At 42.6% G+C, this 23,128-nt stretch overlaps 1 protein-coding gene across 35 annotated transcripts in view; it reads right to left on the bottom strand.

Moving 5' to 3' along the window:
• The window catches only part of Sgip1 (SH3GL interacting endocytic adaptor 1), a 194,846-nt gene that overhangs the window by 21,041 nt on the left and 150,677 nt on the right, over nt 1–23,128 (bottom strand). For 20 of the 35 annotated variants that reach the window (XM_075946069.1, XM_075946073.1, XM_075946078.1 and 17 more), the window contains one exon: nt 16,039–16,098. The exons of 14 other annotated variants lie outside the window; for them this stretch is intronic. In XM_075946069.1, the coding sequence (XP_075802184.1) occupies nt 16,039–16,098 (60 nt within the window). Of the gene's footprint in view, nt 1–16,038; nt 16,099–17,032; nt 17,099–23,128 lie in introns of all 35 variants that reach the window. One more of the 35 variants, XM_075946093.1, reaches the window with a different exon arrangement.

Below are 23,128 nucleotides of genomic sequence, written 5' to 3'. Positions count from 1 at the left end.
TTAGCGCGCTCTCTCTCTCTCTCTCTCTCTCTCTCTCTCTCTCTCTCTCTCTCTCTCTCTCTCTCTCTCTCTCTCTCTCTCTCTCTCTCTCTCTCTCTCTCTCTCTCCTCTCTCTCTCTCTCTCTCTCTCTCTCTCTCTCTCTCTCTCTCTCTCTCTCTCTCTGTCACCTGACTCCTACTGTCCCCGTTATTTCTGCCCTTGCTGTGTCGTGTACTGACCACTAGAGGCAGTAATTATCCCTGTGGATTTAATCAATATTTACAGAGAACCCGTTTACCTTTACAGATCTACAATTTACAATTCTAATTCCCTCATAGGGTTGTACTTTGCAACGAATAGAGCATTTTGCATTTTGCTTTATATTTTACATATTTTTTGTCATTACAGTCTGGTCCATATATCATTTATATTTTATATTTTACTTTATATTTTGCATATTTTTTGTCATTACAGTCTGGTCCATATATCATTTCTTCTATCTATTTACTACATTACGAACCTTTGTCAAGCATTAGGCCATTTCTAGTTCATAATCTAAACTTATCTGTATATTATTTGATCTTTTCCCTTTTCACAATTTCCTGAAGATAAGAAAAACATGTTCTTATAGAGTAGTACAACCAAACTAAATAAAGATCATTTTTAATTGTGAAGAGGGCCAGGGTATATCACTTGGAGGTTTGCTCAATGTGGTTGATCATAAGTGAATGTTTCTGTGTCTCCAATAACACCTCAGGTTTTTGTTTAGGAAGACTACTGACTAAAACTAGGGTAATTTCAGTGACAGGGAGAGCATCCAAACACAGCCTGAGAGAATGAAGAAGAGATTTAAAACTTGAAAAAATATCTGAAATGCTCAAGGTTTCAGATTTTTTTTTTTTTGAGACAGGTTTCTCTGTAGCTTTTGGAGCCTGTCCTGGAACTTGTAGATCAGGCTGACTTCGAACTCACAGAGATCTGCCTGCCTCTGCCTCCCAAATCCTGGGATTAAAGGTGTGCACCACCACCACCTGACTGGGAGCAAATTTTTTTAAGATAAAAAAATCTACAAGAGAATAGTGTTGTTGGTACAGGAGAATTGTCTGTATTCTGTCAATCATGTTTTAAATAAATGCTGATTGGCCAGGCAGGAAGTATAGGCGGGTCAACCAGACAGGAAGTAGAGGCAGGGTGATGAGAACAGGAGTATTCTGGGAAGAAGGAAGCTCCCTCCCCAGTCCTGCCCAGACTACCTAAGAAGCAGGATATGACCTGCCCTACTGGAAAAGGTGCTGAACCATGTGGCTAACATAGATAAGAATAATGGGTTAATATAAGTTACAAGAGTTAATAAGAAGCCTGAGTTAAGGGGCCAATCAGTTATAACTAATGCAGAATCTCTGTGTGATTCTTTTGGGGCTAAGTGGCTGTGGGAACTGGGCAGGACAAAAACTCCAACAAGTAGACCACCATGTTACACGTTGTGACTGTAGAGAACTCAGCTAACTGTACTTCCTTTGGAAGCCGGGCAGACAATGCACTCTTGGCTTTTTGTTCTATAGTATTAGGTAGCTTGTAGATATTTAAGGTTGTTACCATGAGAATAACTTTATTTTTTAATATATATATATATATATATGTGTGTGTGTGTGTGTGTGTGTGTGTGTGTGTGTGTGTGTGCATTGGTGTTTTGCCTGTGTGTATGTCTGTGTGAGAATGTCAGGTCTTGGAGTTACAAACAGTTGTTAGTTGCCATGTGGGTAATAAGAATTGAACCAGGGTCCTCTGGAAGAGCCATCTCTCCAGCCCCTGAGAATAACTTTTTAACAGAGTACAGATGCCTTGTAAGTAGTGTCATACAGAGACTCTGCTGTGCACAAGGTAGAGGTAGAGATCCAAATATGTAAATATAAGACACCACCAAATGAAAACCTAAGCACTCATGCGTACAATAAGAGTGTACAGCCACGGCACATTGAAAAGCTTAGCTGACCGCAAGATGAACTGCCGAGTGATCAGGAGATTAACAGGAGGCCTAGGCTCCACAGTCAAAGCACCTGGGTGTGAAGTCTCGGTTTCCACTAGAGACAAGGTATTCAATTTCTCTGGGACTCAGTTTCCTCATCTTCAAGACAGCATCAACAACAATAATATACTAACAAGTTATCCTGATTTTCGAAACTTTCAATGTGGTGTGCACTTCGAAGAGCACTGTGCTTTTGCTGCCTTGATTGCTATCATTGTGATCATTGGTTAAGACTATTGAACAGGTTCAGTCTTTGAATTAGAATAGACCTTTAGATAGAAGATGAGGGAGGTTTGGAGGTTTTGGTACAAGGGGAATTTGCAGATTCCTTTCATCCTTCAGCTCAGCTGGTTTTATTTTGACTATTTCTATGCATACATGTTTACCTTGGCATAGCTTAGTAGGTGCCCAGTGTATTGGTTCAAGTTGCTTGGTGTAGTATTTGTATGACATAGGGGCTATAAAAGTTGTTTGAGTGCATGCTTGCTTTATTAAAATGAACAGACAGATAATTTGAATAATCAAGACCTTTCATTCAGATGTGAGTGTCTGAAATTATTATTGTTCTGGGAACCGAGAGATGCACAGGAATGCGCAAGGCATGGGTCTTCCTTTGTGGAATTTACCATAGAGGGGATGCAATAGTAACTAAAATTCCAATGAAGCAATGCATGAAAGGAGAGAAGCATTTAATACTACAATCATTATATTGCGATTAGCGCACAAGGTAGTGCGATGTTTGTTGTAGCTCTTATATCTGCCATTAACTTCTAATTCTAAATGCCAACATAGATTTATGCTTTTTATATGCTTCGAATGGGTAAACAGGCTCAGCATAGTGACTGACTCTTTGAGATGGGATAAATTTAGCCCAGGTGGGCCTCAAGGTGGCTGATGTGGAGGATGGATTTGGATGAATTATCCTTCAAGATTCCACCTCTGGGGTATCTGGGATTACAAGTCTGTGTGCCTCCGCCTCCACTCTATTGTAGGCAGTCCAGGGAATCAAAACCAGAGCCTCTAGATGTGAGGATTGCCCTCGACTTTTGCACTATATTGCTGGCTGATGACCTAGTCTTATCCTGACAACACATGTGCAGGGGAAGTACCATGATGTCATAGGAGATAAAACAGAGTCTGCGTCCTTCAATGGCATCATGGGAAAGGACAATGGTCATTCCACCAGGCCTGCTTCAGGTTGGAGGCAAATGACCCTTCGACCTAGCTAAGAGGCAGCGGGGAATGACCCAGCATGTGGAAGACACAGAAAGACTCAGTGCCTAACAGGAGAAGACAAGTCCCTAAGATTTCGAGCTACTGACTGCACGATGTTGCAAAAAGGCAGCAATCTAAACAGACGTTAATAAAGGACAGGTGCATGTACGCTATATACCATAAAACCATTAAAGAGATTGTGTATATGGCTGGAGAGACAGCAAGGGGATGACATCAGAACTTGTCCAGTTAGATGGTTTCATTCAGGGTTTCTCCAGAGCAGAAGCAAAACATTGAAAGGATGATGGTGGGTAGGGGTGAACTTGAACTTGAAGACTAATTAACACGCAATGGTCAGGATCGCTCTGGGCTGAGTTCCTAGAGTGAGGGGTAAGTAGTAGACACAGATTCTGAAGACGCCATGGAATAAGCCAAGCTTGAGAAGGGGATACATTTCACAAACCATACTGCAGTGCCCCTTTTAAATAGAATGCCAATTTAAACTCTGTCATAAAATGTGATAGATTTTTTAAAAATCAAGTATCAAAGGAAAGTAAAAAAAAATCAAGAATTTTTTTTTTTTTTTTTGCTTTTTCGAGACAGGGTTTCTCTGTGGCTTTGGAGCCTGTCCTGGAACTAGCTCTGTAGACCAGGCTGGTCTCGAACTCACAGAGATCTTCCTGCCTCTGCCTCCCGAGTGCTGGGATTAAAAGCGTGTGCCACCATCGCCCGGCAAGAATTTTTATTGTTATTTAATGACGTTTTTGGCCTCCATTTGGAAGTGGTTTATGACCACTACAGTGGACAGGGAGAGACACCAAGTCTGTCAAAGGGGGACCGCATCTGTGTTCTGATGGGAGTTATATTTTCCTCCTAAACAATGGTGGTAGGTTTGGCTTAGTCACTTTGTGTTTACTTTTAAAGTTGTTGCTTCCCTACTTTTTTAATGTCAATATGATTCTGGGTATAGTCTTTGTAATAAACTGCTGTCATTTGTGGAAGAAGGGTTAGGTTTCTATGTATGCGTACGTGGATGTAGTCACTAAACGCAACCAGTTTAAAGGCTACTGGGAGGTTTACAGAGCTACAGTTTATTAAACTTGCCTAAAAATCTCTGTAATATTTTCCTTAGTATCAAAAACATACCTGTTTAAACATTTTAACAGTATGCATCTTGTAATTGATAAAAAAAGCAAACAAGCAGAACCTTCCCACAGAACACTTGTCCCCACTATTATTGCCTGTAAGTGGGCATGTGACCGCAGAGGGAAGTTATGGGCTTCTCTCATAGTCTCTTCAGTTGAGTTACTAAAATTAATTTCCCTTAATGTGCCTGATTGAATTTTACTACATTGGGATTTTATTTCCCTTGAATATGCTTGGAAAAGAAAAATAAATGTTGTGCTTTGCTGTAGTAAGAATGTGAAAAATTAATTGCTGTGGAAGACTAGCTCATGTATGTGGCTGTGCACTTCTTTGGAATTTCAATCCTATAATCTTGAAAGGTGGGACAGATAGGCTGACTGATACACATTATGGAATAATGCCCATGTATGAAAATGCTAACGTTCAAAAACTTCTGACTGGTTTTCAGGGAAGCTGTTTGTTTTGCAGAAACTTAGAAATAAACTCGGAAAAATATAGATAAAATCCTGGAGTTTTTATGTATTGTAAAATTAAACTATCTATGCAAAACAGCACACAAAGTCAAGATTATAAATATGTTTAACAAAACCAAATCACTGTTTCTTTAAAAGTTTCCAACAAAATTTTTAAAATGTTACAGGTATCAATCTCTGAAAAGTGTGATTTTGGGGTGAAATTTTTAGTTCATGCTTTTCGATATCTTTCAGTCTTTACAAGTAAAGTGTTTAAGTCAATATAATGATCACAAGAAAGCAAACTTTGAGCTATTTTCAAGTGCTTTGTAATGGCCCAGAGGATATGTTCCAAGAGGAGGGAGGGCTTGGATCATAGACGCAAGCCATGGATGCCCAGGCGCTCACATGCAAGGCATCAGAACAAAAGCGCAGCAACATGATAATGGTGATCGTGGTCATTAGATCACAGACGACTTTCACTTTTCTTACGTGTTTGTTTCTCCAAGTTTTCTATAGTGCCCAGGAGCGATGCCTAAACACAGTGGGAACTATTTGGGAATTTTACACTGACGCCTCTGTATTTCTAATTTGTATCTCTTGCATGGTTCCTGACAGTTCAGAAATGGATGCAGGCAATTTTGAGCCCTATTGAAGGTTATTTTCCCAATGGGACTGACTCGGAGGAAGGGAGAAAGAGGAAGAGAGCTGCCTGGACCTGGTGGAATCCCTGAAAGGCCACTGTTGGAACGGCCAGTTTCATTGGCAATAAGCTGTGTTCAAGAAAAGCGAAGTCTATGGATAGGAGGAGCCATTACTAATGGCCTTTCTTCCTGGCCTCTCAACAACGCAAGTTCACGGAGACATCCTTCAGAGATGACCCCCTGCTCTTCTCCCTGCCAGACTTCCCCAGAGTAACCTTTGTGCATTCCCAGAGGTGTGTTTCAAGCTTCTCCCTTAGCGTTTAGGTAAACAAAGGCTTGGGATCTTCATGCTGAAATCAGACAAAGAGACATAACTGTGAAGACACACAGTACCTGTATAACTACTGCCTGCCAACAAGAGAAGTAGCCCCACTCCTTCTGTGTTTCCTGTGTCCTGGTGACTCTCCTAAGCAGACAGCAGAACTGGAAAACAATTCTATCCCATGTCCCCACTGAGAGTCTATGCAGAGATGACTGCCACATGCACAGTGATGAAATCCTAACAGCGATGACTTAAAATGCCTTAAGTTGAGGATGCCAAAGAAATCTTGGACTTAATGAACTAGTGCATAACTGTTAATACATGCCTGCTGGTTATGATGATCTTCCCCATATTTTAAAATGTTTATGTTAATAATTATTATAAAGAATAATTATGTTTGTGTTTCACTTTACTTATTGAATGGACCATTCATAACCATCAGTCTGAAGTTAGTTTTGAGGTAATGCTAGTTAAATATATCTAAAGCCCAGATACATGGAAGGATTTGAAAAAGAAGATTCTCAAAGCCTCTACATCTCTTCATATCCCTAGTGTCCCTTCTTATTATTAATATCACTTCTAGGGCAGCTAGAGGGTCATAAAGAAGGTTTTTCTCCCCTTTTCTTTTGTAGTGCTGTGCCTCAAACAGGCAAGGCATGCAGTCAACCGCTGAGGCACACCCCAGCCCTTAAACTGTGGTCAGCCCTTCCTAAAAGACTCATAGCAACAATAAAAGCTATTATTGGCCTGCCATTATCTGAAGCAGGCTCAGGTTCATTAAGAGGGAAGTGGTTTCCTACCATTTCCTACAATTCTTCCATTTTCTTCTGGGGAGGTTGGTAATTACTTGTCAAATCTGCTAAAAGCCATGATTTACAAACTAACAAGATGCAAGCTGTTTTCTTGCATGTCTTTCAGGAGCTTTAACCCAGGAATGTGCACCAGCTAGAGTATTAGTCTCAAGGCAGTTTTAAGGACTGGTTTTGGTGGAGGTGGCTGCAGAGGAAGGTGATGTTATGTACAAGGGATGATTCCCATGTATTGTTGTACATGGGAAGGGAAGCCAGGTAGCAACTCATGACAAATCATGTTGTGGCATGATTTGTGTAGAAGACTGAAGTGCTAGAAACTTCTTGAGAGCCAGCAAGGTTGACACAGAGACAGCTATGTTACAAGCCAGGGACACGCGAGGTTGGACAATGGTAGTAAAAACCAGTATTTACTGAATGCTTTGCATTAACAGTGAACCCATGACTGGGTTTTGATCCTGACTACAGCGCCCTGAGAAAGGTGCTGTTATTATTCAGTTTCCAGAGAAGAAATGCAAGACTTAGGCTATAACACATTGTGCTGAGATGGTAGCTCCAATCCGGAAGAGTTATTACAGAGCTTAAACAGTGTATGCACAGGCACGCGCGCGCACACACACACACACACACACACACAGAGCCCTCTTTCAGATATGAAATACTCCCATTTCACTTCTCCCTTATATTTGTAACTATACATATGCATATGTAAATATGTATTACAGAATACACTGATATAAATTAATGGAGTTTTCCTTTCTAATATCTAGGATAAAGCCAACTTAGTTACAGCAACATCTACATATGGTATATGACTACATATCAGAATGCTAACACAGCAACAATTAATAGTATTCAATGACGACTATCTAGATTTTAATCACTCCTATTTCCTCCATTGCCCTCTTAGGTTAGTGGAGGAAACAGGCCAGGACACTGAAGGGCACCTCCAAGGCACACTATCTCCTGCATAACAATATTCTTTCCACGTTAGTGCCACTGTCCATTTGATGCCTGACTTCTGTGCACTGTGAAGGCAGGGACACGCTTTTGCTACTGACTACTGTAGCCCCATAGCTGTCTCAGTACCTGTGCACCCAGCAGGCACTCAGTAGATAACCACTGGCTGACTGAGCACAGGTATCATCATGTTGGTAACAGATGTAAGGTACAAAAGCCAAGTGCTACAAATTCGATCACTGCTTTCCCTACCTGGCGCCTCCCTATTACAGTTATTAAACACGACAAATCTCCGCACAAACATAGCCATTATGTTTAATTTTGAGAACCTACATCAAACATGTAAGAGAATCCTGACTCCGTTCACAGACAAAATTGTGAACAAGCTAGAGGCATTTACATGCTGAATCTCTCTTAGAGAGTATGTTAGCCAAATTTTATATTATTGACAACCTTTTTCAACAGTCAATTCCTTAAACACGACTTTTATATTCCTAAGACTATTATGGGGTAGGTAGTGGACTTAATTTTTTTTCTCAAGAGTTCCCGCTACAAGGAAAAGAAAAATGAAGTAGCATGTAAAAATAACTTCCTTACAATAAAGAAAGAAGTACACAATTTGATACTCAATTATTTTTAAGGCTTCTGTGAATCATTTCATTTTTATTTGCTGTGGGCTTTAGTCTCATGCACAACTTGGAGTTTTCACGTGTGAGTCAGAAAGGAAAAGCAGAAACAAAGTAAGATGATTTAATAGAAAGGATACACATTCGAGAGAGTGCTGAAGACATCGAGGCTCAGCAGGTTGGAAGAGGAAGGAACAGCCCATAATCACTATGTGAACTTGTATTTCCCATGATAGCCATTGAGAAGCTGGTGTTTGTCTTCTGCAGTTTTCCTTTCTAGTGGTCAGACTGTTGCACTTGGAATGTCACTGCGTCCATCCAACAAACATTGCCACGGGTATGAAAAATAGCAGAGAAGACGGCAAGGCATCTAGGCCCTTAAATAGTTTCTATGAAAACATAGCTGTTGAATGACCCATTCAAAATTAATCATGGTTAAAAAAAAATAAAAACGCAATGGAGCAACTTCCATTTTGACTGCTGAGTGCAGGCGTACCCCAAAGCTAAAACTTCCTGTACATGGATGCAGAGCCTTTCATTCTCAACAGACTGCCCTAGACTTTTTGGGGGGCAGGGAGTTGAAACAGGGTTCAAGTGTGTAGCGTTGGAGCCTGGAACTCACTCTGTAGACCAGGCTAGCCTCGAACTCACAGAGATCCACTTGCCTCTGCCTCCCAACTCCTGGGGTTAAAGGTGTGTGCCATCACTGCCTGGCTTGCCTCCAGTTTTACATTTCCTCTCGGACTTATTCTTTATGGATGGTGCACAGGAACCTCGATCCTTCTTCCTGAACATATCACTGTTGGAGATTTCTGCCTCCTGATTAACAACAGACTTCTCCCTGGATCTCCCATCCAAGTACTAAACAGGTTGGACCCTGCTTAGCTTCTGAGAACAAATGAGCCTGTGCAGAGTCAGTGGTATGACTGTCAAAGGCTCCTTATGTTTGAAGGTGGAGTCAACTTTCCCTCCTTGCTATCCGTTTAGGTACAGAATGTTACTGCTTAAACGCTGTCTTTGAGATCTTCAAAGGAGCATCAAGTCAATTCATTCTTGTTTCCTGGACTGTCTACCTAACGTCTCCCTGATTCTAAGTCTCAATGTCAAAGATGCTGAGACCACCCTGCCCCTCAATAAGTCTTTAAAATTCACCTTGTGCAGGCCCTTGCATTTTCAAATTCCTCCTCCAAGCATGTAAAGCGCTTCAGAATATGGTCTTGATTTACTTGGCCCATCTCCTCAGACATTCGTCACTCGCCCAGGGTTTATCATCGCGGAGTACAAGCAAGGTGATCCTCATCCCACTCCTTACAAACTAGAACACTCGGCTTTCCGAATCCTGCTTCTTCAGTGTCAGCTGGGGCGAGCCCCTTTTCCTCCAAGAAGATGTTCCAGATTCTTTCCAGTTAATCCCTGTGCTTTTCTAGAGTTTCGCAGTTACCCACGCATTTGCCACAGTGTGCCTTAGCGGAAGTGCTGCAATTCCTGTTGGCGTTTCTAGAAAGCAGACACCATTTTGTTTGATCGTCATAATTCCACCAGAGGGATTTACATCCAAGATGAGCCATGGAGGCAAGAAACACGTTAGCAAATCTTTAGCTTTTTTGATCTGTTAATCATGGGCTGTTTCTTCCTGCCCTAGGGAAGTGTTTAACTCAAGCTTCAGGTTTCAAGGCTGTCTCCATGAAGGAACCCTTCGTCTAGGGCTTATCGCTTTGTGTTCATCCTACCCTACAACTGACTTCTGCATCCAGGCAAGAGGGATGAGTGGCGCCCACTCAGGTTCGTCTCCTCTCTGAGGAATGAAAGTTTCAATCTGCCCTAAAGCTGAGGTCTCCTTTGCCTTCGGCATATTTCCAGTTGCAGACTTGGGCTCCGTTTCTTTGGAGCACGAAACAGTCCAGGGACCTGCACTTGGGACCACCATGGTCCTCAAAGGAGGAAAGCACACCACGGGACTGAATCTGATGGAGACAAGAAGATCCTGGCTTAGCTACCACCAAAGAACTAACAGATCAATTAGAGAGAAGAAAAACACCAGATTTGGTCACTTCTCTTAAGTCTTCTCTCCCAGTTTGAAGGTAATCTCAACGTTTGAATCACTGAAATCTTTTTCAGGTGATATAGTACTTTAATATGCCAAAAAGGTTGATTTTGTTTGTTTTTTCTTAAACCAAACTGTTTATCCTTTGCATTTTGAAGACTAAGTGACAGTAGGTGCTCAAGATGGGGAGGTTTTGCAGGGCTGCTGGAAGCATCACTCCACTGACTTCACAATAATTCCCTTGTAAAAGGATATAATTGCTGACGTTGTGTTATCTTGAGGAAGGCATCCAAATTCCTGCACCTCTAATCACGGTTTGAGATGTGAATAGTAAGAGCACCACTACAGGTGGCGTGAACAACCTGAGCTGTGGTACTGGAGTGTTAGCTCAGAAGTGAACTGTGATACGGGTTACCCACGAAGTCCTGCAGCCCCATTACCGGATGATGATGGTGATGATGGTAATAATAATAATATGATAAATAACTCACTATTTCACTATCCAGGTATGGCCTGACTGGTGTAGAAGCTACCACTCATTAAGCTTTTCCACAAGCATTTAGTCAGAGAGAGTCCGACATGAGTTCTGGACCTTCATGTCTGCCGAGGAGCCCTCATACACATTTGGCCTGGACATCTTATTCAAACAAGATGAATGGGACACACCCTGCTGACCAGCCATTCTGTCTGCAGGATGTCTGTGTTACAGTAAACATGAGTGAGGTAGGGCGATGCCTTCAAAGACCAGGAAACCAAGCCAACATCCAAACATCCACATGCTCATGCCGAGGGATTCCCAGACCCAGGCAACTCGTTGACTATGAAGAGAAAACGGGAACTAAATCCTTGGTAGATTTCCCTGGTAGCATGTTTTGCAGATTTCAATTGCACTTTAATCTTTTAGATAGATTTAGTGTGTTGAAGCAAAGAAACAAATGCTTCGTGGGCTTCTGTTACTATTTGAAAAGGTTGTACAATTCGTATGCACAGAAGGGCGAAGATTAAGCTTTTATTTTGAATGAAGATGGACTTGAATTGCTACTTCTTATGTTCCTGCATTGTTTCACCTTCCCGATAGCTCGATGCTGTGAGGTTTTCAGAGCAAGTACTCATTAATCTTAATGTGTTATTGATGGAAAAGGGCCTGAGTTAAGTGGTACAATCAGAGGGCCCCTCCCACCTAAAGAACACTGGGAATTAAGCAAGGCAATTATTTCCCAGAACACTGTCCACACCTTTCAATTTTCCTTTCTTTAACGACTTCCAAGTGAGTTAATCAGCCTTTCCAAACTCTTAGAGGATTTTATTACAAATCAGGGCAAAGAAAAGGGAGTGAGTGAGGTCGGGGTGTAGCTCAGCGACAGATCGCTTGCCTAGTGGGTGAGAAGCTATAAGTTCAGTCCCTAGAACCACGAGAGAGACAGAGACAGACAGACAGACAGACAGACAGGAGAGAGAAGCGAGGGGGGGGGAGCTGAGTGTTATCTACATGCAATTAGGGACATTAGAAAGCCTGCTTGCATTGGTGAGACATTCAGCGTACCTTTTCACAGAGTCAACCTAAGTCCAGAGAGAAAAGAAAGTCTTTTATTCCAGAGATGACCAACGTCCTTCCAGAAATATATATTTACTCTCTGGGGTCTAATCAGGGTAGAGAAAAGAACCCGACTGGATGACTGGGCTGGTGGGTGGAGTCAGAGTGGGGAGAGTGGGAGAGGAGGTTTCAGTAAGGTGCAGAGAAGCTGTGTCTGGGAATGACCGAGTCAAGGGCTGAGGGGGAGAGAAAACCCTGCCCTGAAGATGAGACTGTGTCCACAGTGGGCTGAGGGAGTGAGGCAGGGTGTCTTCCACACGGTTTTACAACCGTACTCTGCCAGGCTGTAAGGCTCTGGAGAGCCGTCCCCCAAATCTCGTTTTCTTCAGCAGTGACTTGTGTAGAGCGCTCAAGTTTCCTGTACTCACGATTTATTGCCTCACTTCTCCCAGTATGATCCAGTCTCCACCAAGTCTTATTTTTCTTACAGAACTCACTACCATCTCCACACTATATATTTCCCCATTTTTAGCCCTGCGTGCTAGAACGTAAGCTCTGTGGCCACAGGGATATTTTTGTTTTTCTTTTCTTTGCTAGTGTGGAGAGGCCAGCACAGCCCTCAATGGATGTTGTTGAATGAGAGAATCATCGCTTAACCGTTTCTAGTATGTAAGACGCACAGTAAATTTTAGTTATGAAATAGCTAAGCTGAATGAACCCTGTCTGCAGGCACTGATTCCAAAGCAGTGATTCTGAGTAGAGCAGAGGAAACAAGTGGAGGCTGAGGCAGCCTGAGATGCCCTAGAGAGTTGGATGAAGAACCTGTGAGGGATGGCGCTTGAAAGTGAGCGTGATTGAAAGGAAGTTGCTGGTACTTGGAGTCTATAGATCAGTGCAGAGGGAGGCCTGGAGGTCAGTGATCAATGGCCACAAGGAGAAAAGCCGGTGGAACGATTAGATAGATGATCGATGAGTGCTGTCTAGAGTCAGGAGGTTTTGACCGGCAGAGCAGAGCCGTGAGAATTTAAAGCTGGCTCTCACGTGACACATGGCCACAGGAAAGCGACGAACGTTCTGTGGAGACAGCCTCTGAGAAATGTTGGTCCTTGAAGAGAGCTGGGGTGCAGTTAGGGAAATGAGTCTAACAGAGAGGCTGAAATGTAGGGAAGGGGTGCTGAAGATGCCCGCCAACAGGAGGAAGAGGAGCATGCAGGGTCACAGGATATGTGACACTGGTGACTGAGACGGTCCGAGACACAAGGAAACTCATGGCAGCAAGGGTTTTGCTGCTGTTTGATTTCCACCCCAGATGCAAGATGGTTTTGTAGTCTAAGAAGTAATCCAAGAAGAGAGGCAGTACGTTTTTGGGAACATCTTGACATTAAAAGGCACTACGGAATTGAAATATCTATTAGGCACCCCGATTTGTCACGGAAATACCATTCCCTTCCACCTGAGGATGCTTGATGCTGAAGGCAGACGTGTGTGTGTGTGTGTGTGTGTGTGTGTGTGTGTGTGTGTGTGTACGTGAATGTCCATGCAGGAGTGTGCCCACGTGTATGGGTATGCATTCACATGGGCTAGTGGTCAATGCTGGGCATATTCCTCAATTGCTCTGCATCTTATTTTAGAGGTAGGGTCTTTTCTGAACCTGGAGCTCACCATTTGGCAAGACTGGCTGGCCACTGAGTCCTTAGACCCTCCTGTTTCCACCCCTACAGTGCTGGGATTACAGTGTGAACTGTAATGCCTAGGTTTTGAGGTGACTGTTAGGTCCTCATACTTGTGTGGTAAGTCTTTACCGGCCGAATCCTAGTCTCAGCCCCAGGATTTTCTTATGGTTGACTTAAAAAGTCACTGGCAAGAAACCCTGTCTCAGAGAAGAGAAACTCTGTCTCAAAAAACCCAAACCACAAAAAAGTCACTAACATTTGAATCATGTTCCTAATAAGCCCAATGTAAAACACATTAATTTTTTTAAATAAAATACTTACAAAAGACATTTTTAGAAGCATTGGGAGTCTTGTAATTTAGGACCCTGATCTAAGGCTTAGTACCCCATTTGTTAGTAAGTGTGAGGTACTTCATGTCATGTCAAACTCAACTTACTTATCAATGTTCACTGGTTACTTCATGGTTACTGGTCAATGACTTAAATGTTGGCTGAGTGACTATCAGATCCTAATTATTATGAAGAACAGAAAATGAACAATGAAGTTATAAACACTACAGAAAACATTATTCAGAAGTCAGTAAATAAATGAAAATCTGCTTAGAGCAAGTGAAGATCTGGACACGAGAACCTTCATGCTCTTCACTCTCTGGATGAAGCATTGAAGAAAAGAATAATTAGTAAGAAGAAGCGTGAACAAACATGAGCATCCTAGACGCTCTGTTCAGATGCTATTCAACAGAAGGCGTTGAATGGCTGTCCATTTGGAACACAAATGGTGAGGGGAGGCCATAGTCTCCAGGAGTTCTACGATGCAGACATTACGTCATTTTATCGGGACAACAGAGGACAGTTTTCGCAGCCTTTGCAGGTTTCCCTAGGTAAAGACCCTCCAGACTGCTCTATACATATGATGCACTAGAATGTACATTCGTTTCCTGGCTTGCTTAGCTGAGTGCAGACTTTGCTACTGACTGAGATGAACCAGAGTTAGAGCCTCGGCAGGTACAGGTTGGGGCCGTGCTTTAGGACTTCCAACCCATCCCGGGGCAGCAGCTTCTGATGCTCTATGGATGCACCCATCAGTAAGAAGCAGCCTGGATATATTTTGTCTGGATGGTGTGGAAGAGGTTCTCTCCAGCATGGAGCTTGCTACTAGCCCTGACTGGCTTCAAGAGCATCAGCAGACTTGGCATGCTGGGATTACAGGAGAGAAACGGTCCAGAAGTCTCACCTGGACCCTTTCACTTCTGCTGATTGGAAGAGAAAATTTAGGCAGTCAAAAGTTTGTGGGCTTAGCATATTTCTTATTACTAAACTAAGGTCCTCAGGTGATAAAGTCACGTGGGAAAAGGCATCCTCTCAGGAGAATCACCTAGCATCTGTTTTATGTCACACCAGGAAAAAACTTCAGGACTTCAGAAAGGCTTGAGGTTAGACCATGTTTGCTGCACCTGTGCAAGCATTAAGGGCTTCTGTCTTATAAGGAAAATTCATTGTTGGGTGAATTTTGCCGTTATATTTCATACTGTTTTATATTTCAGCCATTCTGATTTTTACAACGCACACTCAAGTTCCTGTTGTCTTGAAACACAAAGACAAGTTCAATATTGGTATTTAATTCTAGGGAGAGAAAAATCACATGCACACACACACGCACACAAACACGAGTGTGTGTGTGCATATGTGTGTGTGTGTCACTTTTATATATAGCTTTTGACTCCGGAATAAATTTCACTATTTAAAACTGTACAGTGTAGGACCTTATATGATAAATATCTATGCATAAAATGACTGATTAGGTGAAGTCCTTAATTCTCCTCTCCCACTGGTAGTTTAAGTGTGCCATTTACTCAGATGTGTGGCCTGTGAAGATGAGTTAGAAGTTACACACAGAACAGAAGAGTGTTAACCCTTAATGGAGAGTATAATAAATGTCAAATATCGAGCCTCAAAACTGGCCATTATTTTTATGCATTTCTCTTAACCTTCTGGAATGGCAAGTTCAACAGTAGTTGCCCATTTTACTGCAGTCATTACGGTTGTAGTTCTCGGGAAAGCAGAGCAAACTTTCCCCTCATGCTTCTTGTCTCTTCTCCTGTTTCTTTGACGCCCCCTCCCCAACCCCAAGGAGCATTTACACACGCAAGCACACACATTTACAGTTCCCAGGACTGGATTCGCCCTCTGGGACATCAGGCTTTCTAAGTTAGGCTAAATGTAATCCCAATCCCACCTATGCTCAAATTTGCCACAACACACTTGCAAAAGGATTAGGCAAGAGCCTGGTTGACAGAGTCAAGTTCCTTAGCCAAAGAAGGTTCTGTTTTGTTCTGCTTTTAATTGGCCATCATTAATTAAGTAACCAATGTTTTCTGCAAATCAGCTTTAGTTTGTTCAACATGAAAAATTGGAGAAGAGATACCAACCAAATTCATGAAACGCTTTTCTTTAGTACTTGATGCTTTCCAAGTAGCCATAGCATTTTTTAATGGAGAAAGCAAAACCAGAAGTTTGAGGAAGACTGGGAATTTTTTCAATGAGAATAAAAAACAGCGAAGGAAGAGGAGACTAGAAATTAGAATCTGGTATGCTATGCACTACTTACCTTCAAAAGTCAAATAAAACTTTCCTCTGTCAAACCAAACGAGGGAAGGCTGTTCATTCTCTGTTTGGCCAGGAGTTGAAGCGGGATGGGGAAGGTTAAGGAGAGGGAGAGAGAAGGACACGATGTGAGTTACAGAGCAGGTCATTAATCTCACTACGGGGAAGGGCGGAGGAGGCACTGCATGCCGTTAGCGTGCAGGAAACAGGGAAGCCTGGGAGTCTGGAGTCTTTCGTTTTGTCTCTGTTTTAATTGAGCAAACAAGGCAGAATCAAAGCTATGGAGACTGGAGGGATGGACACGCGTGGAGGTAGCTTGAGGCTAGGCACTTGTATGCACGGAGCAGATGTCTTCCTGGGCATGCAGGGGTGTTAGCATAGTTTAACTGCATTAATTTGGGCAAAAAACTGCCATTCAGCAATTGCTGGATCCTTTTTTGTCTTCAAGGTCACCCCCTTGCTTATTGGCACAACCTGGGGTTGAGGTTTATAGGCAACATTTGCTTAGCTTTTCAATGACAACAGCATGGCATTGCATATCGATTTAAAGTTCACAGACGATGTCAGTGATCTCCCATCCCTCTGCTGGCATCACCTTAGGTGTCCAGCCACAACACGCCCTTTACATCTGTACCAAAGAGAAGAAAGATTTCCAATGGTGCTTCAGCAAGTTTTACATTAGAAAGCAGTCAACAGATTCTGGGCACTTAAATGATTTCTCCCTCTGAACTTGGCACAGCCATGACATCTCACCTGCTCGGAGGAGCCTTTTCTCTAAGAAACTGTCATGCAACCTGCTGCTCTATAAGTATGTCCACTTAAAATCGGTTCAGTGACATGAGTCCCGCGATGGACGGGACATGTCCAGGGTGCATCTGAGAGGCACGGGGACTCATGAGGTGAGGAGCATGTCCGTGAAGCTTCGAGCATTCAGATGGAAAATGGCTTGGATTTGGAACAACTCTACATATCTAGATAGCGCTCGGCTAGCACCGTACCTGCAGGCATGTCACAGCGCCTTTCAAACGAGGGCAGTTTGTCATAAAAAACATCATCTTCCGACACTACAAACCAAAGAAACGTAAACGAATGGAAAACAAAAGCACAAATACAAATTCCAAATGAAGCCGAGAGAAGCACAGTTTACTGACCGAGGCGAAAATGATTTTCACAGAAAAAGGAAAGAATTTAAGACACTGGGATTCAGGTGAAGATATGGGAAGTGATGAGCTTACTTGAGATGATTCTATGAGGAGAAACTGAACCAAAAAGGAAAAAAAAATGTCAGGGTTTAGCATCTGTCAATGTGGTGGGAGTCAGTTACAGAGAAGGAGTTAGACCCTCCCACCTTCTCAGGGAGCCATGAAAGGCTCAGCTTTTCTTGTGTGAGAATATTTCACTCCACTGCAGTTCCCAAGGGGTCAGACAAATGTCCATCAACACGAACCTCAGTATAGCCATGACAGTTCAATGAGATCACCCGGCATATATAATCCCCCGGGAAGAAAAACGTTAGCTTTTAACCTGTCCACAAAACAGCAGTATAAATCCAGGGTTCCTGCACGCAGGGTGCCATTTTAACTAATGTGTACCTGCCTTTGAAAAAGATCACTGATTTTGAACAGTGTGATCATACTAATATCTTTGACCATGGCTCCAACTGTGGCTAGATGTTGGTCTTTGGAAATTGGCCACAGCTTTATGATCTGAGACACCGATCCTTAACTATTTCTGATCTTTACTCTGTCTCCTCACCAAACAACAAATACAAGGAACTGTTTTTTTTACTCTGTGTGATTAGAAAATAGTGCTCCCGTTTTTAAAGGTGCTAGCACAACCTTCATAGATAATCAAATAAAATTCCTGCTGGAAAAACCTAGCCTCGTAGTAAAGAAGGTAAGTACTGAAACTAGGATCCAATAGATGTTTCATAAACAGATGCTTTGGAAGTCATTCTAATAACCTGATGGCTAGGCTTAGGGTATATGACAGGGAAACTTTCCTTTTTCAGTTATTGGCATTCTAAGATTTAAGGAAAAAGTGTGTGTGTGTCTGTCTGTGTATGTATGAGTACGCATATGAGTGTGTATGTGTGTGTCTGTCTGTGTATATATGAGGACGCATGAGTGTGTGTGTCTGTCTGTCTGTGTATGTATGAGTACGCATATGAGTGTGTGTGTCTGTCTGTCTGTGTATGTATGAGTACGCATATGAGTGTGTGTGTCTGTCTGTCTGTGTATGTATGAGCACGCATATGAGTGTGTATGTGTGTCTGTCTGTCTGTGTATGTATGAGTACGCATATGAGTGTGTATGTGTGTCTGTCTGTCTGTGTATGTATGAGTACGCATATGAGTGTGTATGTGTGTCTGTCTGTCTGTGTATGTATGAGTACGCATATGAGTGTGTATGTGTGTCTGTCTGTCTGTGTATGTATGAGTACGCATATGAGTGTGTGTGTGTGTCTGTCTGTCTGTGTATGTATGAGTACGCATATGAGTGTGTGTGTCTGTCTGTCTGTGTATGTATGAGTACGCATATGAGTGTGTGTGTCTGTCTGTCTGTGTATGTATGAGTACGCATATGAGTGTGTGTGTCTGTCTGTCTGTGTATGTATGAGTACGCATATGAGTGTGTATGTGTGTCTGTCTGTCTGTGTATGTATGAGTACGCATATGGAGCGTGTGTGTGTGTGTGTCTGTCTGTCTGTGTATGTATGAGTACGCATATGAGTGTGTGTGTGTCTGTCTGTCTGTGTATGTATGAGTACGCATATGAGTGTGTATGTGTGTCTGTCTGTCTGTGTATGTATGAGTACGCATATGAGCGTGTGTGTCTGTCTGTGTATGTATGAGTACGCATATGAGTGTGTATGTGTGTCTGTCTGTCTGTGTATGTATGAGCACGCATATGAGTGTGTATGTGTGTCTGTCTGTCTGTGTATGTATGAGCACGCATATGAGTGTGTATGTGTGTCTGTCTGTCTGTGTATGTATGAGCACGCATATGAGTGTGTATGTGTGTCTGTCTGTCTGTGTATGTATGAGTATGCATATGAGTGTGTATGTGTGTCTGTCTGTCTGTGTATGTATGAGCACGCATATGAGTGTGTATGTGTGTCTGTCTGTCTGTGTATGTATGAGCACGCATATGAGTGTGTATGTGTGTCTGTCTGTCTGTGTATGTATGAGTACGCATATGAGTGTGTATGTGTGTCTGTCTGTCTGTGTATGTATGAGCACGCATATGAGTGTGTATGTGTGTCTGTCTGTCTGTGTATGTATGAGCACGCATATGAGTGTGTATGTGTGTCTGTCTGTCTGTGTATGTATGAGCACACATATGAGTGTGTATGTGTGTGAGTCTGTACACTGTGGGGGAGCATGTCTCTGCTGGAAGAAGGCACTGGATTCCCTGGAGTTCGTATTATAGACATGCACTACCTGATGAACTAAATTTGCTTAGTACTAGCACTTCTAAACAAATTAATCAACTCTTTAATCAATATATTTTCATATGATTGGGTGTTTTGCTTGCCATGTATGTTTGTGCACACATGCTGGTGTCCTCAAAGGCCAGTAGAGGGTGCTGGATTCCGTGGAACTAGGTTTTCAGATGGTTACGAGCTGCCATGCAGATACTGGGAATCAAATGCAGCCAGTGCTCTTAACCATTTAATCATCTCTCCAGCCCCAGGTTTTGAATGTTATTTGTCAGTACTTAACTGTACTTACAGCTTCCTTGAGGGTGGGATAATTTAGTAATAATAATTTAGTGTTCCGTTGAATGGGCATAGTAGATACAGACATTTCACAAATTATAGCATCTTTCGTTTCTATGCAGGCTAACTGAGCATGCATATAATCCGCCCCTCCCAGAAAGTTAATAGAATTTAGAATTGCTACCCACATTGGAGGAAATATTGCATGTTGCGCTGCTTTAGAACGAGTCACTTGGACTCAAGTTACGGACCGAAGAAAACATCAGTGTCCATCTGACACTAACTTTGTTACCCAGAGATGGTTGCTTTTCACTTGCTACAGATTCCTGCCACATGAAAGATGCAAATCAGAAAGCACAATTACCAGGGAAGGATTAGAGCTAACAGGGGAGCTGAACTGTCTGCCTTGCCATCATCCAAACAAGCAAACAAAGAAACAAACAAACAGGAGACTTCTCATGGTCACTGAGATACGAAGCAAGTACTAAAGTGAGAACTTGCAAGGAGAGATAAGACCCCATTATCTCTTCTGCTACTTCCCATCTGATTCTTAGGACTTCAAACACTTTCTGTGCTCCATTAGTAGCGATAGATTTCCCCCTCCCCTGAACTGCACAGCGCGGGTGTTGGTGGGCATTCTCTAGCACAGAAGCCATCACTGGGTTCCCTCCCTTTGTTCGAGATGTGCATCTTCTCACGTTCTCAGCGGTCTAGAATTAGAGGGTAGCACGGGCAGTATGGGAAAAAGAAAAAAAAGTGTACCCTGACGCATGTGGAAGCCTTTTGTCTGTCTTTCTCATATAGAAAATCATGGTGTTCTTAAAAATTGAGGAATTCTTAAGTTAAAAAAAATATAGCTATATGAGAACTCTTCATTATTTGAGGGTAAGGATACATAGAAATTTCTATCTTCTCATACTGTATTGGGCTCTCTACTCTAGACTCACAACTCTTGTGAAGTTATTCATACTTAAAGTTCTTTGTGGGTGTTTTCTTATATGAATTATTATGTAGAGAGTTTTGACTTGCTGTTATTTTATTTTTGGAGAAAGGGTCTGTGTAACCCAGGAGCTTGTGATCCGCCCTGCCTCGGCCTCTCGAGGTACACTACTAAATGTGGCAGAGATTCGCTTTAAAAATTTTTAGTTCATGTCTGACTTTGAGATTGGCTCATCAGTTCCCATGGAATTGCTCCAAGAACAACACAGAGGGCACAGGGAATGGCAGGAAAGTGTTGTGGAGGTGGGAGGGAGCTTGCTGTGAATTTTCAGCCTTCCCCAATCCACCTGTTTCCAGTGAGTTGTCATTTTAGGCAAGGCAGAGCCTTTGGAGAAAAGCAGGGACAACAATACACAAGGCTGGCTGGTCATGCAGAAGCAGAGTGACTTCAGAGAGAAATGGCGGTCATGTGACCAGGTGGTGAGGACTTCAGTGGGCAGATGAACCCAAACCAAAACAACAGAACCTAACGGAGCAGATGGGGGTGCTCCTCTGCAGGAGGCATTATGACCAGCTTCCTATAGGGGTCTATCATCTTTTTTTCAAGTCCTCCGTGGTTCATCTTGAATGAACACACACTAGGAATGTTGAGGATCAATGTTTCTGGTTGTAATTGGAGGTTCCGTGTGTGTTCAGTTTTCTCCTTGAGTCACAGCGAACTGAAAGAAAATGCTGGATGACCCATCCGAGGCATGGTGTTGTCATTTTTTGAGCGACAGTTCTGATGTGGGATGTCCTTCTGAATCTTATGAATATGTTTTATTGTCATTGGTTAATAAAGAAGCTGATTTAGCCAATAGCCAGAAAGAATAGAGCCAGGTGGGAAATCCAAACAAATATAGGGGGAAAGAAGGTAGAGTTTGGGAGATGCCAGCAGCTTCCAGGGAAGCAAGATGTGAAGTAACAATCCACGAGCCTTGTGGGAAAATATAGATTAATAAAAATGGGCTAATGTAAATTGTAAGAGCTAGCCATTAATAAGGCTGGCTAATAGGTCAAACAGTTTGTAATTAATATTAAGCCTCAGTGTGGTTAACTTGGGAACTGGCGAGTGGGAGAGAAACCTCCAGTTACACATCTCACGCTTCCTTCTTCATCCAGCAAAGCAAGTCAAACGGAGTGTGTGGAATAAATGATCTTGAGGAAGCTTAACACTAGCACGCGATTTGAGCAAGTGACTGCCCAAATCAAGGAGATTAAAGAGACAGAGGGCAAAAAGGGCTAGCTACTGCAAAACATCAAAAGCAAAGAACCAGAGAGGAATGAGTTAACATTAATATGCACCGAAAACCAGGAAGTCTCAAAGTATTCTAATCAATACAGAAAAAAGAACAAAAATGGCCATATAAACAATGTTAAAAATCTGTCTATTAAGAAGTTACATGAGCTGGAGGTACATGTGACTGTCTTGAAAAACCAAAAGGAAAAAAAAATCACATGAAATTGGGAAAGGGGCTACATTTTTAGTTTATTAACTTAACCCACATTGAAGGTGTGTGTGTGTGTGAGAGAGAGAGAGAGAGAGAGAGAGAGAGAGAGAGAGAGAGAGAGAGAAGAAGAAGAAGGAGGAGGAGGAGGAGGAGGAGGAGGAGGAGGAGGAGGAGGAGGAGGAGGAGGAGGAGGAGGAGGAAGAGGGCATGGCTTAAATTATAGAATATACGATAAAGCTAAAAAGTTCCCTTTATGGTTCTTAGAGGCACAGCTTCACTTGTTCTGGAGAAAATGGGCAGTTGTTTTCTAGGAGAGCTTTTGGATTTTTTTAAAGCTACTTCTCAGATGGGTGAGTCTGTGGTGTGCTCTTCCATAAGTGGTAGCAGGAACTGATGGAGCCGAGTGACTGATTCTCCCAAGCAGTGCAGAATGGGCCAGCTGGTTCACAGCACGGGAGAACAGGGGACTGAGGTGATACGGGGAAAGTGTGCCGGGAACGTTGCAGGTCAGGCAGCATGCAGTAAAGGAGAGAGGCAGTGGTTGAGGACAGGAGGTGATGGTGGTGAGCCACCCTCTGAGCGGCCATTCTCAACCTTCACTTTCATCACCGGGTGCACAGAGAGGTACAGGGGCATCTACTGAAAAGGATTGCTTTCCTCTCCAGGCAAAATGGACCTCATAGGACAGAAAAACACTAGAAAAATAAAGGTTAAAAAAAGTCTCACGTATCTCAATGCCGGTGCCTATATTTGTCAACCTCAGACAACCAAAAATGACGAAGAATCTAAAGTTTCAAAACAGTGAACATTCCAAATTTTTTTTTAAAAATTATTTCTGATCTAAACATTTCCTCTCAAAAGAGAATGCTTTTCATTACAAGAAATATCCAAATACTAGCACCTTCCTTGGTGACTTCTTTTGTGAGTCGTTCTGTGTGGGGCAGT

This window comes from Microtus pennsylvanicus, chromosome 13 (assembly GCF_037038515.1).
Source record: "Microtus pennsylvanicus isolate mMicPen1 chromosome 13, mMicPen1.hap1, whole genome shotgun sequence".
NCBI classification, from domain to species: domain Eukaryota; kingdom Metazoa; phylum Chordata; class Mammalia; order Rodentia; family Cricetidae; genus Microtus; species Microtus pennsylvanicus.
This window is presented reverse-complemented; position numbering and strand designations above follow the sequence as displayed.